The 15,629-nt window shown below is 52.0% G+C and overlaps 1 protein-coding gene across 8 annotated transcripts in view; it reads left to right on the forward strand.

Moving 5' to 3' along the window:
- The window catches only part of CAMTA2 (calmodulin binding transcription activator 2), a 59,449-nt gene extending 49,010 nt beyond the window's left edge, over nucleotides 1-10,439 (forward strand). For 3 of the 8 annotated variants that reach the window (XM_083706519.1, XM_083706520.1, XM_083706518.1), the window contains exons 19-23: nucleotides 2,852-2,923; nucleotides 3,151-3,171; nucleotides 4,710-4,936; nucleotides 8,209-8,283; nucleotides 9,042-10,439. In XM_083706519.1, coding sequence (XP_083562645.1) covers nucleotides 2,852-2,923; nucleotides 3,151-3,171; nucleotides 4,710-4,936; nucleotides 8,209-8,283; nucleotides 9,042-9,108 — 462 coding nt within the window. In that variant the 3' untranslated portion in view covers nucleotides 9,109-10,439. The remainder of the gene's footprint in view (nucleotides 1-2,851; nucleotides 2,924-3,150; nucleotides 3,172-4,709; nucleotides 4,937-8,208; nucleotides 8,284-9,041) is intronic. The other 5 variants (XM_083706523.1, XM_083706521.1, XM_083706522.1 and 2 more) reach the window with 5 other exon arrangements.
- Nucleotides 10,440-15,629: the final 5,190 nt, after the last annotated feature.

The following is a 15,629-nucleotide window of genomic DNA, read 5'->3' on the forward strand; positions in this document are numbered from 1 at the left end:
ATGGGAGTCGGAAGGGACCACGAGGGTCATCTAGTCCAACCCAATCTTTTGCCAAGTGTGGGGCTCGAACCCACAACCTCGAGATTTAGTCTCTACCGACAGAGCCACCTCAGCTGATTGCAAAGTCTGGGTCGGTCTCTATGGGGAGAGGCAGTCCTTGAGGTCTTGTGGTCCTGGGCCGCTTAAGCCTTTATAGGTCAAAACCAGCACTTTGAATTGGACCCAGAAACTAAATGGCAATTGGACCAGGATCGGGGCAATATGCCCAAACCCTCTTGGCCCAGGTGAGCAACCTGGCCACTGGATTCTGCACCAGATGGCACCAGGTTGGGGAGAGAGGTTGCATTACAATGCGCCACTGTGGACTCCCGTTTTATGAGCTGCCAAAATGGAATCTGGAAAGCCAGGAAGGCCATTAAAAAAAATAATTGAGGTGGAGAGAAGTGTGTTGGTTAAGCCCCTGAGGTTTACAAACTCCTTTTCTGCCTCCTTTCTTGTAACGAGCAGCCTGGAGGGTGTCACAGGCTGCCTCTCCCAGTGACAAAACCTGCTGGCGCCCCCTAATGTTGGCCTCCAGGACCTCCGCCCTACCTGTCCCAGCCACCACCTAGAGCAGGGGTCCCTAAACTAAGGCCTGCAGGCCGGATAAGGCCCGAGGGACTTGTTCATCTGGCGCACGGCGACCCCCGCCCAGTCTTACCCGCGCTGCACTGTGCGGCTGCCCACTTCTGAGTCGGAGGAGCGCTGGAAATCATAGCTGTCAACTTTCAGATTTGAAAATAAAAGAACAGCAGCCTCGAAAATAAGGGATCAGCAGCCTCACCTGTCCCAGGGACAGTCTACGGCAGGGGTCTGCAACCTTTAAGACAAAAAGAGCCACTTGGACCCGTTTCCGGAAAAAAAAACCAAAAAACTTGGAGCCGCAAAACAAGCCAAATGTAAATAACCACACATTCTTCCCCTTCCCCCATTCTCTCTCTTTTCCCTGAGTCTATTTCAGATAGCAAAGAGGGGTATGGTTCCTCTCATATTCCTTTTTTCGCAAAGCACCATGTGCATAGAGGGCATTATACAAATTAATACATAGAAAAGTGTCTGTCCCTCCCTGCAGTTCAACTCCCTCTCTTTTTACTAACAGCACATATCCATTCCTTCTGCTGGTGCAACTTTCTCATCATTTCTACATAGCAGCATTTATAAACCAGTGCCAGAGAAACTGGGTGAAAGGAAGGTGAGAGGGAAGAGATATGAATATTTATGTGTGTATATGTATACACACACACACCTACACAATTACAGGTTTGAAGCCAACTTAAAATAAAAAGAGCTGGTAAGCAAAGAAATCTGTGGTGCTTTCCATGGGATCCGGGGACATGTCAGCTAATACTCTTCCCTTTCTTCTTCATTTGATTGTCTCTGCAGCAAATCTCGAGGGGGAAGGGAGAAGGGCAGGAATTGCATAGGCACGAGAGAATGGGGGAAATCCCGCATGCAGGATTTTGGTGCCTAACAGCCCCCCCCCCTCTGCAATTGCTCTCGTGCTCCCCCTCCTCTCCTGCTGGCTACCTCTGGACCCCCTCCTCGTCACTGAGTAATTCACCCCTTCCTCCCTGACAGGGAGGGCGGGCCCATTTTGTGGTTCACCTCAGGTGCTCTCCCTCAACTCGGCGGCAACTCAGAAGCAAGGCACGGAAAAGGATCCAGAAGCACCCCCCCACACACACACACAAACACACACAAAAACCCCGCCCCGCCATTTCCCTCAAGCGCGCTCTCTCTCTCCCTCGCCTCAGGTGCCTCGCACACTGGGCTGAGGAGAGCGTGGCCTGGGTGGGCGGCTCTCGATGTCGCGCGGCGCCTAAGGGCGGGCGGGCTGCCGCAACGGCGAAAGCAAACGCGCCTGCATGTGGCAGGTGCCCGCGGTGGCAGTGGCAGCTGCGTCCACCTGAGGAGAGAACCGTCGCTGCACCCTAGCACACCTTCCTGCCACCGCCCTCCTCCTCTTCCTCCTCGCTCCCTGCACCATGAGGGAAGAGGCGCCGCCGTGAGCTGCTCGGCCGCTTCCTCATCGTCCTCCAGACGAGGCATCCCCCTCGCCGCCTGTCCTACCCCGGGGGAAGCTATGAGCCATGAAGCCGCCTGGCAGAACTTCCCTCCGGCGGCAGAAGCAGCAGCAGCAGCAGCCCTTCTGCGGCCGCCGCTGCCTCCTCCTTCATCCCAGCAGCCGCCACTTCTCGAGCTCCGCTGCTGCCGCCGCCGCCTTGCTTTGCCCGGCTCGGCTGCCCAGCTCCATCCCCCTCCTCTTTCTGGCGCTTCTGCTTTTCTGCTCAGGGTCCCCGAGGACCTGCAGAGCCGCGGCAAAGGTGTAAAAGAGCCGCATGCGGCTCCGGAGCCGCGGGTTGCCGACCCCTGGTCTACGGGATATCTAACAATCCAGGATAGCAGCGGGAAATGGCGCTGGAATAAGGGAATTTCCCACAAAAAAAGGGAAGCTTGACTGCTATGCTGGAAATACTTTGTGCGCATGCATGTTATTTGCGCATGTGCATGCGTTATTTCCGGTGCACAGGTCAGAGGAGGCCCGTGCACATGCGCACAAGCTATTTCCGGTGGTCCTCCGACTTGGAAGTGCGCCGGAAATAGGGTGGGCACACTCGTATGGGCATTCGCTCCCCTGCCCTCCGGCCCGCCGCGTGATCAGTGCTGGAGACACCGGCCCGAGGCGCGGTACGTTTGCTGACACCTGACCTGGAGCCTCCGCCTTCCCTTGTGCTCCTTGGAGGGGGTCTGCATCGGGGGTCTCACCTGGCCTGCCTTCCTCTCTCTCCCCCCCCCCCCCCGTTTCTGGCAGGGTCGCCGTCTGAAGGAGCAGCAGGAGATGGCAGCCGCCGTCATCCAGCGATGCTACCGGAAGTACAAGCAGGTAAGGCCCAGCCAGGAGGGAGAACGTGGGGAGAGGTGTGGGATTGCTCTGAGGGAAATGGGAGAACTGCAGAAACCGAAGTGTCATCTACCTGACCCGCCGCAGGGCTCTTTCTCCCTGGGCGGCGCCGGCACACCCACGACACCCCCTCGGGGGAAGTGGCCGTCCCACGCTAGCAGCGCCCCGCCCCATGAACTAACCTGCTCTTGTTGTTTCTGTCTTGCAAGCTAACCTGGATTGCTCTGAAGGTAAAAGAGGAGAGGAGGGGGCCATGTTTGTGTGTGTGTGTGTGTGTGTGTGTGTGTAGCAGGGGGGAGCCTGCCCCTGCTGTGGAGGGGAGAGAGATATCCGCCCTCGATTCCACCAGCGAAACCTTTTCCAGGTGACTGACCTGTTGCATTTACCGCATTTTCCGCTCCATAAGACGCGCCTAGTTTTTAGAGGAGGAAAACAAGAAAAAAAAATATTCTGAACGAAACAGTGGATGTATCATTTTTGTGGTTCATGCTGTGGCCACAGACATGTGATCTGACAGTGAGTTTGGGGTGACCTAATGCAAAAATCCTGAGGATCCATGTGGATCCATGCTTTGTAACCACATTTTTGCACCAATGCGGCCCCAGGATACAGTGGGTGCGTGATTTTTTTGGTGCAGGCTGTAGCCATGGACATGCTATGTGATCTGATGGTGAATTTGGGGTGAACCAATGCAAAAATCCTGAGGATCCATGGGCTTTTACCTCCCCCCTTATCTCTCTCCCGATCCGACCGATCAGCTGTTTCCTTTCAACACTCCCTTCCCTCTTGCTTGCCTTGGTGTCTTTTCCGTAGCTGGAGCAGTTTTTTGCTCCTCCTTTTCTTCTAATTTCTCTCCTTATTGCTTTGGTCTTCCTGTTTCTCTCCTTTACAAGTTTGCTGTCTTTACCTCCCCCTTCCCAGGCAGCCTCCTTTATCTCTAGCATCCCTTATCTCTCTCCCCGATCGGCAAACGATCAACGGCTTTGTTTCAACACCCCCTTACCTCTTTCAAAAAACAAAGGGCATGATCTGCTTTTTGCCCCTGGGCAATTCGGCTCCAGGGACCACACATTCGCTCCATAATACGCACAGACATTTCCCCTCACTTTTTAGGAAGAAAAAGGTCCGTCTTATGGAGCAAAAAATACGGTATATGCCACCCGTTCCTCCAAGGAACTCAAAGGGGCACCTGTGGTTCTCGTCCCTCCCCCCCCATTTAATCCACAGAACAACCCTGCGGGGTAGGCTAGGCCTAGAGATAGTTCCTGGCCCAAGGTCGCCCCACAGCCTAATGGGGATTCGAACCCTGGTCTCCCGAGTCCTCATCTGACAGCTGCAGGCAGTTTGGGGGGATGGACGGCCTTGCTAAACCCAGGAGAAGCACCCAGGGAGAAGCTCCTCTCCACGGTTTGTGGAGGGGGACGGGCAGAGTGGTTGGTGCGGCAGGGACCTCCAAAGGACATCTAGTCCAACCCCCTGCAATGCAAGAATCCCTGACAAGTGACCACCCGACCTCTATTAGAAACCTCTAAGCAAGTTACTCCCTTGTGGGCTCAATTCCATGTGGATGGATCCTGGAACCATAGAGTTGTAAGGGACCCCCAAAGGTCATCTAGCCCAACCCGCTCTAATGGTTGAAAAGGTGCTGATGTGGTTGGTTGGTGGGGAGGTATCCGGCACGGCCTGGGTTCCCTGGGGCGTTTGGGGGTGTCAATTTGGAGACGGGGCTCCCTGAATAACCGCTTCCTGCCTCCCTCCCTCCGGTCAGTACGCCCTGTATAAGAAGATGACTCAAGCGGCCATCTTGATCCAGAGCAAGTTCCGCAGCTACTACGAGCAGAAGAAGTTCCAGCAGAGCCGCCGCGCTGCGGTCCTGATCCAGCAGTACTACCGCAGCTACAAGGAGTACGAGAAGCTGAAGCAGGGCAGGCGGGCCTCTGCCGCCATGCAGCAGAAGATCAAGTGGGTGCCCGGACGCCTGGGGCCCCCAGAAAGGTGGGCAGTGGTGGAGGGGGGGTCCAGGAGAGAGCGCCCACGTTGGATGCCTCCGTTCAAAAGATCAGTGTCATTCGTGTAACGCCTGTAGCGAAAAATCCCTGAAGATAACCGGGTCTCCCGCTTTGCAAGGAATGAGAAAGGGCTCCCGCACTTGGTGGGGGTGTCTTAAATTCCAATTTTTTTCAGCTGGGGGCCGGTCCACTTTCCCTGAGACCATGTGGGGGGCCAGACTATATTTTGCAAAAAGAATATGAACGAATTCCTATGCCCCACAAATAACCCAGAGATGCATTTTAAATAAAAGCACACATTCTACTCATGTAAAAACACGCTGATTCCCAGACTGTCCGCAAGCTGGACTTAGAAGGTGATTGGGCCGGATTCGGCCCCCGGGCCTTAGTTTGCCTACCCATGGTCTGCTGCATTACTATGAACAGTGCTTTTTTTTTTTCTTAAAAAATGTTTGGGATACTCTCATTTTCCTACTCATATTGAAATACTGCCCCTCAATGAGGACAAACTTAGATTCACAAAATGTTTAGGGGTATGCGTCCCCCCAGGAAAAACCCACTGACTATGCACAAGGCAGTTTACGAGCCGAAGAAACAAGAAAACACACAGCAAAGGCCTTATAACAATCTGATCCAATACAGTACAGTGGTACCTCTGAATGCGAACCGGATCCGTTCTGGAGCCCCGTTCGCATCCAGAAGCGAACACAACCTGTATCCGCAGGTCGCAATTCGCCGCTTCTGCGCATGCGTGTGACGTCATTTTTTACCCCCTGCGCATGCGCGAGCAGCGAAACCTGGAAGTAACGCGCTCCGTTACTTCTGGGTCGCCGCAGTGTGGAACCCGAAAATACTTATCCCAAAGTTACTTCAACCCGAGGTATGACTGTACCAAAAAGCCATAAAAACATACATTTAGAAGAAACAGCTGGCATATCCAATAAAGTAATGCACAATAATCCATTAGAATATAATAGCCCACAACAAAATTAACTCTCGGAATATCTGCAAACAATAATCAGACAGAATCTCACTCTAATAATCAATTGCTAAACTCTTTATTCTGCTGGCATCTGTCTGTCTTCGGCGGCGGCGCACACGTTATAATCGGTCAAAATAACAGCGAGTCACAATGCATAAAAAATCACAGTCTGTAGAAAAGCATTTAAAAGCCTCAAATTGAGAAATATCCTTGGGAGAGGCAGTAGCTGGAGTGCACTTGTCAACGGCTGGGAGGCCCCTATCCACCTCCAGCTTCTGGGATCCAGAAGAATTTCAGCCTTGGAGGGCAAAAGGCCCTGATAGCCCTGTCCTCCTCCTTGTATATATCCCATCCGCTTTTGATTTGGCAGCCCTTGCTGCTTCCAGTGGGAGAGAGTTCCGCAGTTGAACCCTGCAGTGCTATGGGAAGGAAGACTTTCTCTCCTCCTTACCGAGTCTTCCAGCATCAGGAGGGAGAGAGGGAGGGAGCCCACCCCCCTGAGCGCCCACCAAAGTAAAGCCCTGGTGCGGCCCCCGCCTGACCGCTCACGGCCCCAGCATCCTTGCCACAGCCAGCCTCTCTGGCCGGCTCCCTGCCAGGGCCGAGTGCGATATTATCTGTCCCAGCTGAGACCGAGTAGTAATTTTAGACTAGGTCATTCCTCTCCTTCCCTCTGGGCTTGACCACACGGCCTTTTTTCCGATGCTCTCTAGGGACTGGAAACTTGGCTAGTCTTCTGCCTTTTGGGGGAGGACCAAACCGCCCCTTCTCTGAGCCTGGGGAGATGAATGGCTCATGGCTGCCCTTTCCCGCCAGCTGACCGAAGGCCAAGCAAGGGGATCTGGCCTCGTCTTACATTTCTGTTTTATTTATTTGTTTGTTTGTTTATCTTGCTGGTAGTTTGTTTGTTTTCAATTTGTATCCTGCCCTTAATAGTTCCCGCCCCGCCTCCTGCAAACACATTTAAAGGCCATAGAATGTTATTCCGCCCAAAGGCCTGGTTGTAGAGAAACATTTCGTATAATAATAATAATAATAATAATAATAATAATAATAAATTTTTATTTATACCCCACCCTTCCCGGTTCAGAAAACCAGGCTCAGGGCGGCTAACAACAAATTTAAAACAATTAATTGATGCAACAAAAAAACAGTATAAAATGTGAATAACAATAAATTCAGAATTCAAAAACCAATTTAGGAGGGAAATCCATCCAATAAACATTAGATGATCACCAGGGCTAGCTGGCTGAATTAGTCCTATTTGGGCCAGTGAGGAGACCAGGGGGGAATTAGCTGTGGGATCCCAGAGCGGGGAATCTTCATAAAAAGGGAAGGAAGGGGAATAAAAGATCAGGCTAAGTTCAAATTGAAAGCCAGGCAGAATAGCTCTGTCTTACAGGCCCTGCGGAAGGAGGTTAAATCCTGCAGGGCCCTGGTCTCCTGGGACAGAGCATTCCACCAGGTGGGAGCCACCACTGAGAAGGCCCTGGCCCTGGTGGGAGATAGTCTGACTTCCTTAGGGCCCTCTAAACTATGGTTCTTCATGGGCCTTAAGGTCCTCTGCGGGGGCAGACCAGGAGAGGCCGTCCCGTAGATACGAGGGCCCATTTGTGCCACCTAAAGATATGTAACGAAGGCGCTAGGCGGGCCTCCCTGGGGAGGGTGTCCGTCCCACAAATGGAGAGTCACCACAGAAAAGGCCCCGTTCTCGTGTTGCTGCCCTGTCTGGGCCTCTCACGAAGGGGGCAGACAAAGAAAGGCACTGGGCGATGATTGCAGGATCCGACGGGTCAATTCATACAGGGAAAGGAAAGTTTCCCCTAATGCTTAGCCAGAATCTCCTTTTATTTCATTTCTCGCTCCCTCTGCCATGGGAAAGCCCTTTAGATATTTGAAGAGGGCTACCATATCTCAGTCATACCCACCTCCTCCTTCAACCGTTCCTCATCAGGCTTGGTTTCCAGACCATTGATCATCTCAGTCGCCTTCCTCTGCACCTCCTCCACCTTTTGTCAATCTCCTTCTTCAACTGGGGTGCCCAGAACTGGACGCAGGAGTCCCGGTGGGGCAGAAGAGAGCAGTAATATGATCATAGAGTGTGTTAATCGCCTTCGCTTTTGTTGCTGCTGCATCACACAGTGGGCTCACGTTCAGCCTGGGGTCCAGGGAGACGCCTGGGTCCCTTTGCGCTGTTGCTGAGTACATGTCCGCTCCCTTGAACCCAGCACCCAACACACGGTTCTCTCTTTCTCTCCCCCCCCCCTCCCCAACAGAGGAACGTTTCTAACCAAGAAGCAAGACCAGGCAGCTCGGAAGATCATGAGGTTCCTGCGGCGTTGCCGACACAGGTAAGGTCGAAGGAAGGGAGCACTCTGGGCGGCTTCCAACCAAGATTAAAAATACATTAAAATGTCACACATTAAAAACTTCCCTGAACAGGGCTGCCTTCAGGTGTCTTCTAAAAATTTGGTAGTTGTTTTTCTCTTTGACATCTGGTGGGAGGGCGTTCCACAGGGCGGGCGCCACCACCGAGAAGGCCCTCTGCCTGGTTCCCTGCAACTTGGCTTCTCGCAGAGAGGGAATAGAATAGAATAATAGGTGAACCGGACTCCTTGGCAGGCTTTGAATAAACAAACACAAATTTATTATTGGTAACATATAGACAGATACATGTAATTTAAGGATCTTTACAATTTTATAATATGCGGAGAATAACATGTGCTGAAAAACCAGAGAGAGGAGTCTGGGCCTTTTATCTTGGGGGGGGGGGAGGGAATGGGGGGGGAATGAGGATGATATGTCTTTGATAAATTGGTATGCTGAAATTCTTAATCAAAATTAATTTTTAAAGAAGAATAGAAGAATAGAATTGTATTTCATAATTTCCCAAGTTGTTAAGGGCTTTATATACTCGGCCCTGAAGCAAATTGGTTGCCAGAGCAGATAAGGTGTCATATGCCGACAGAGCCTCCCTCCCAGCTCCCAGATCAGCCGCGTGGGAAGAATGGCGGAGTCGGAAAGGGAACCCCAAGGGTCATCCAGCCCAACCCGCTGCAGAGGAATGCTTCTCACGCTTGCCCCCCCCCCCCCCCGTCTCTACTTGCAGGATGAAGGAGCTCAAGCAGCGAGAGGAGCTGGAGGGGCCCTCACAGAAGCGGGGCCTGGCCACTTAGCCCCCCACTCGCCCTGAGCCCGCCGGCCGAAGAAGGAGAGTCTTAAGCCCAGGCGAAGAAGGAGCTGGGGCAGGACTGTGCAATAGAGACTGGCTGAGTGGGGGGGACAAACTCCTCCCTCCCTCCTCCCTCCCCCCCCCAGGGTGGTGGGTGCAGAGGGCGCCCTGCAGTGCCTCCCCCCCTCCGCCCCCCATGCTTCGCCTTACATCGGTGCCAAGTCTTCACCCCGCTTCCCTCCTCCCTTTTACCCCCATGTGTGGGGCAGGGGCAGAGTATCCAAGGTTTGGTTCGGGGTGGGGGGCCTCCTCCTCCAAGCCCTGAATGGCAGGCCTTGCTCCATAGGAATCTGCCTCCCCTTGAGCCAGGCCACTGGGCGCCCACTTGGCTCAGTATTGCGTGCACTGGCCGGCAGCATCACCTCCAGGGTTTCAGGCAGCCCTGCTTGGCGCTGCCAGGATTGGACCTGGGGCCTTCTGCAGGCGAGGCAAGGTGCTGCAGCGGCCCTCCTCCAAGTCACTGACCATTGGTCCGTCCAGCCTACACTGACCGGCAGCAGCAGCAGCTCTGGGGGATTTCAGGCTCCTGCACTCGGGAGATGCTGCCAGGGTCCTTCTGCATGCCTACTCTGCCAACGAGCCACGAGGGCACTTCCCGTTGGCCCAGCTAGTATTGCCTGCACGGACTGGCAGCAGCAGCGGCTCTCCTGCAAGCCAGAGAGGGGATCCCACCCAGCCCTTCCTGGAGGTTCTGTTGGGGATTGAACCTTCTGCATGCCAAGCAAGTGTTCTACTCACTCAGCTCCGGTGCCCCTTATTGAAGAAGCCCCCCCTTCCTGCTCTCACTCCCCTCCTCTCTCCCGCAATGCACTTTTGAATCGCCCCCACCCTCAAAAAAAGCCGGCCCAATTTCCCCTGTGTACATCTTCCTTCTTCACAAGTGTACATATCTAGCCTCTCCAGGGCTGAGCTGCTGGATCTCACGGGGTCCCTCTCTCCCTCCCTCCCCACCCCTAAAGCCCCCTCACCCTCTATCTCCAACCCCCCCCCCCACCTTGGCCTCCCCTCCTGTAAATATTTGTAACATATGGACAGAAGAAGAAGAAAAAAAGCTATACTTCAGAATCTATTTAAAATGTGAAGGCATCTTTGCTTCGAGGGGGGGGAGGGAGGTGCATGGGTTTTAATTTCGGAGCCACGCCCACCGTCGTCGTGTATTTAAGCCCTGCCCACCCTACCGCTTCCCCCCACCTTCCATCTGTCATTTCTACAGTTTTTTGCATGAGTTTTCATTTGTTTGTACAAATTTACATTAAACCGCCAAAAAAAAAAAAATTGCGTGTGTGTGAGTGTAATTGATTGGAAATGCTGTCCCGTACGAGGATCGAACCCGTTACCTTGGTGTTATCTGCACCTAGCGATCTGGGATGAAAAGGAGCTCGTCCCACAGCAATGTGGGGCTCGGTTTATTATGCCCAGAGGCACCGCTCTGCCTATTTTCAGCACCGGGGTTGCAAACCGGACCTTCCAGCGCTGCCTCTGAGCATGTGCCGAGTGAGTTTTCGTCACTGCAGAATTGCAAAGTCTGTGATATTTTGGGTTGTTGTTTTTTTTATTTGCACACACACAGGCTGAGCATAATATGACTCCAAAACCTGCACCTGGCCAGGTGGCAACAAGGGGAGTCACCTTTCTTAGGTAAAGGGACCCCTGACCATTAGGTCCATTCGTGGCCGACTCTGGGGTTGTGGCGCTCATTTCGCTTTACTGTCCAAGGGAGCTGGCGTACAGCTTCCGGGTCATGTGGCCAGCAGGACTAAGGCGCTTCTGGCGAACCAGAGCAGCGCACGGAAATGCCGTTTACCTTCCCGTCGGAGCGGTACCTATTTATCTACTTGCACTGGTGTGCTTTCGAACTGCTAGATGGGCAGGAGCAGGGACTGAGCAACAGGAGCTCACCCCATTGCTGGGATTCGAACCGCCGACCTTCTGATCGGCAAGTCCTAGGCTCTGTGGTTTAACCCACAGCGCCACCCGCGTCCCTCTAAAACCTCTAAATCTCTAAAACCTGCACCTGGCCAGGTGGCAAAAAGGGGAGTCACCTTTCTTGGCGATCCACAAAAAGCAACAGCTGGGCCCTCACCTCTCAGCTGCAAAGATCCTGCCAATTTAAATCCTGAATCTTTTGACCTTAAAGATCCACTGATATCTCTGAGAGGCCATTGAGCCCATCCCAGTCTCATTACAGCCTCATTAATTCACACAATGTTATCATCCCACAGAAGGGAAATGAGCCTATAGGCGCCTGCCCTGTGGGGCAGGGACAAAAACTCTGCATGGAGGATTAGGGTTAGTGCAGGAGTGACAACTTGGCCCTACGGCTATGGGTGCTCCAGGCCCGTAGGTGCCATGCAGCGTGCAAGGCCATGGTACCGAAATCTGTGGGTGCTCAGCCCCTTCATGGGGAGTTTTGTGGGTGTTCGTCTGCTCTCGCAGTGACCCCCAAGCTAACCCCAAATTGCAAGGGCCCAGAAACGACAGCAGCAACTCTCCCTCTTTGTTTATTCCTAGCCACTGGTTTGCAGAAGCATAGCTGCCTCCGACAGAGGAAGACGGAGGAAGAAAATATTGCTTTTTTGGGGGGTAAGGCTATAACTTGTGGAATGCCCAGGATGGTAGATTTGTATCCTGGAGGGGCATCGAGTCGAACCCCCTGCAATACAGGAAACCCGTAAATCCCAATGAAGTTGCATGTTGGGCAGAGAAAATAAAAGGTAAATCTCGCCCAGATCTGGCCACAGTGATCCATGCAATGGGCACCTCCTGGTTTGACTACTGTAATTCGCTCTACGCCCTTGAAGCTGACCCAGAAACTCTGGCGGGTGCAGAATGCCGTGGCGAAACTCCTTATGGGGTCCTTGCTGCGCAATCACATTCACCCAGTGCTTTACCAGCTGCACTGGCTCCCGGTGGAGTACAGGGTCAGGTTTAAGGTGCTGGTTTTGACCTATGCGGCCCAGGACCCACGTACCTACGGGACTGCCTCTCCTGATATGCCCCACGGAGGATCTTAAAGTCCACAAATGAAAACATTTTGGAGGTCCCAAGTCACAAGGTGGTCAGATTGGTCTCAACTAGGGCCAGGGCCTTTTCAGTACTGGCCCCGACATGGTGGAACGCTCTGTCCCAAGAGACCAGGGCCCTGAGTGACTTGACATCTTTCCGCAGAGCCTGCAAGACAGAGCTGTTCTGCCTGGCCTTTGGTTTGGACTCAGTCTGACCCTTATTTTTCCCTCCCATTATGGTTTTGACTTTTAAAATGAGGCTAAATTGCATTTTAACCTGTATTTTAAATTGTTTCTTTTTCTTTTTTCTTATTATGTTTTTACTGCATTGTTGTGTGTGTGTGTTAGCCACCCTGAGCCCGGCTCTGGCCGGGGAGGGTGGGGTATAAATAATAATAATTATTATTATTTATTATTAAATGACCCCTGGACAGTTAAGTCCAGTCAAAAGCAACTATGGGGTTGTAGTGTTCATCTCGCTTTCAGGCCAAGGGAGCTGGCGTTTGTTTGCAAACATGTGGCCAGCAGGACTAAACCGCTTCTGGCACAACAGGACACCGTGACGGAAACCAGAGTGCACAGAAACGCCGTTCACCTTCCCGCCGGAGTGGTACCTATTTATCTACTTGCACTTTGAGGTGCTTTCGAACTGCTAGGTTGGCAGGAGCAGGGACCGAGCAACAGGAGCTCACCCCGTCACGGGGATTTGAACTGCCAACCTTCTGATTGGCAAGCCCAAGACCCCCCCGCCCTTGGCCTGATCCAGCTGCCAGGCTCTTCTGATCCTCTTAGGTAGAACATAGCCATTGAGACTAGTAGAATTTGTCTAATCCTTGTTTAAAGCCAACTGTCGGGGGGCTGGGATTCCGTTAGCAACTGGGGGGGGGTCTTCTACACATCGTATCTCTAAAACAGAAACAGCTAAAACATGGGGGGGAGCAATATTTAAAAATAATCATAATTTAACACTAGTATGTTGTTTAGTCGTTTAGTCGTGTCCGACTCTTCGTGACCCCATGGACCAGAGAACGCCAGGCACCTCTGTCCTCCACTGCCTCCCGCAGTTTGCTCAAACTCATGCTGGTAACCTCGAAAACACTATCCAACCATCTCGTCCTCTGCCGTCCCCTTCTCCTTGTGCCCTCCATCTTTCCCAACATCAGGGTCTTCTCCAGGGAGTCTTCTCTTCTCATGAGGTGGCCAAAGTACTGGAGCCTCAGCTTCACAATCTGTCCTTCCAGTGAGCACTCAGGGTTGATTTCCTTCAGTATGGAGAGGTTTGATCTTCTTGCAGTCCATGGGACTCTCAAGAGTCTCCTCCAGCACCATAATTCAAAAGCATCAATTCTTCGGCGATCAGCCTTCTTTATGGTCCAGCTCTCACTTCCATACATCACTACTGGGAAAACCATAGCTTTAACTATACGAACCTTTGTTGGCAAGGTGATGTCTCTACTTCTCAAGATGCTGTCTAGGCCTGTCATTGCCCTTCTCCCAAGAAGCAGGCGTCTTTTAATTTCGTGGCTGCTGTCACCATCTGCAGTGATCATTGAGCCCAAGAAAGTAAAATCTCTCACTACCTCCATTTCTTCCCCTTCTATTTGCCAGGAGGTGATGGGACCAGTGGCCATGATCTTCGTTTTTTTGATGTTGAGCTTCAGGCCATATTTTGCGCTCTCCTCTTTCACCCTCATTAAAAGGTTCTTTAATTCCTCCTCACTTTCTGCCATCAAGGTTGTGTCATCTGCATATCTGAGGTTGTTGATATTTCTTCCGGCAATCTTAATTCCGGCTAGGGATTCATCCAGCCCAGCCTTTCGCATGATGAATTCTGCATATAAGTTAAATAAGCAGGGAGACAAAATACAGCCTTGTCGTACTCCTTTCCCAATTTTGAACCAATCAGTTGTTCCATATCCAGTTCTAACTGTAGCTTCTTGTCCCACATAGAGATTTCTCAGGAGACAGATGAGGTGATCTGGCACTCCCATTTCTTTAAGAACTTGCCATAGTTTGCCGTGGTCGACACAGTCAAAAGCTTTTGCATAGTCAATGAAGCAGAAGTAGATGTCTTTCTGGAACTCTCTAGCTTTCTCCATAATCCAGCGCATGTTTGCAATTTGGTCTCTGGTTCCTCTGCCTCTTCTAAATCCAGCTTGCACTTCTGGGAGTTCTCGGTCCACATACTGCTTGAGCCTTCCTTGTAGAATTTTAAGCATAACCTTGCTAGCGTGTGAAATGAGTGCAATTGTGCGGTAGTTGGAGCATTCTTTGGCACTGCCCTTCTTTGGGATTGGGATGTAGACTGATCTTCTCCAATCCTCTGGCCACTGCTGAGTTTTCCAAACTTGCTGGCATATTGAGTGTAGCACCTTAACAGCATCATCTTTTAAAATTTTAAATAGTTCAGCTGGAATGCCATCACTTCCACTGGCCTTGTTATTTGCAGTGCTTTCTAAGGCCCATTTGACTTCACTTTCCAGGATGTCTGGCTCAAGGTCAGCAACCACACTACCTGGGGTATACGAGACATCCATTTCTTTCTGGTATAATTCCTCTGTGTATTCTTGCCACCTCTTCTTGATGTCTTCTGCTTCTGTTAGGTCCTTTCCACTTTTGTCCTTTATTGTGGAAATCTTTGTACGAAATGTTCCTTTCATATCTCCAATAACACTAGTATACAATCTACTAAAACATACAGGTGCAAAGAACACAGCCCAGCCTTCCACGGAAATCAGTCAGTTCCCCATGTTCTGTTGAAATAAGATCTTCACTTGCCGGCAGAAGGACAGCAAGGAGGGAGCCAGTCGGGCTTCTCTATGGAAAGAGATCCAAAGTTTGCTGGAGCAATCACCACAAAGAAGGCCCTGCTTTGTTTGTCCCCACCAAGTGGGCCTGGGAGGGGGGCAGGACTGAGGGAAGGCCTTGAATAACAGCGAAATTATTAAGGAGACAGTGCGTGTAGCTTTTTGCAAGTTTCAGCCCGGCTGCAAAAGCACAGCAGACACTCTGGGAGAATCTGCCCTGTGTTGTGTCCTTCTCCCAATTAACCTCCATCTCCGGACATGGCCAGTGGCAGCACCAGGTGGCCTCCCCTGTGATGTCATCCCAGAGCTGCCCTAGGCCTCAGGTTTGGGTCTGAGATGCTCCTGACCTGGCAACTGTAAGCCAGTTGTTGTTTAGTCGTGTCCGCCTCTTCGTGACCCCCTGGACCAGAGCATGCCAGGCCCTCCTGTCTTCCACTGCCTCCCGCAGTTTGGGCAAACTCATGCTGGTAGCTTTGAGAACACTGTCCAACCATCTCGTCCTCCTTCGTCCCCTTCTCCTTGCGCCCTCCATCTTTCCCAGCATCAGGGTCTTTTCCAGGGAGTCTTCTCTTCTCATGAGGTGGCCAAAGTCTTGGAGCCTCAGCTTCAGGATCTGTCCTTCCACTGAGCACTCAGGGCTGATTTCCCTCAGA

Source organism: Podarcis gaigeae, assembly GCF_964106915.1.
Source record: "Podarcis gaigeae genome assembly, chromosome: 13".
NCBI lineage: Eukaryota > Metazoa > Chordata > Lepidosauria > Squamata > Lacertidae > Podarcis > Podarcis gaigeae.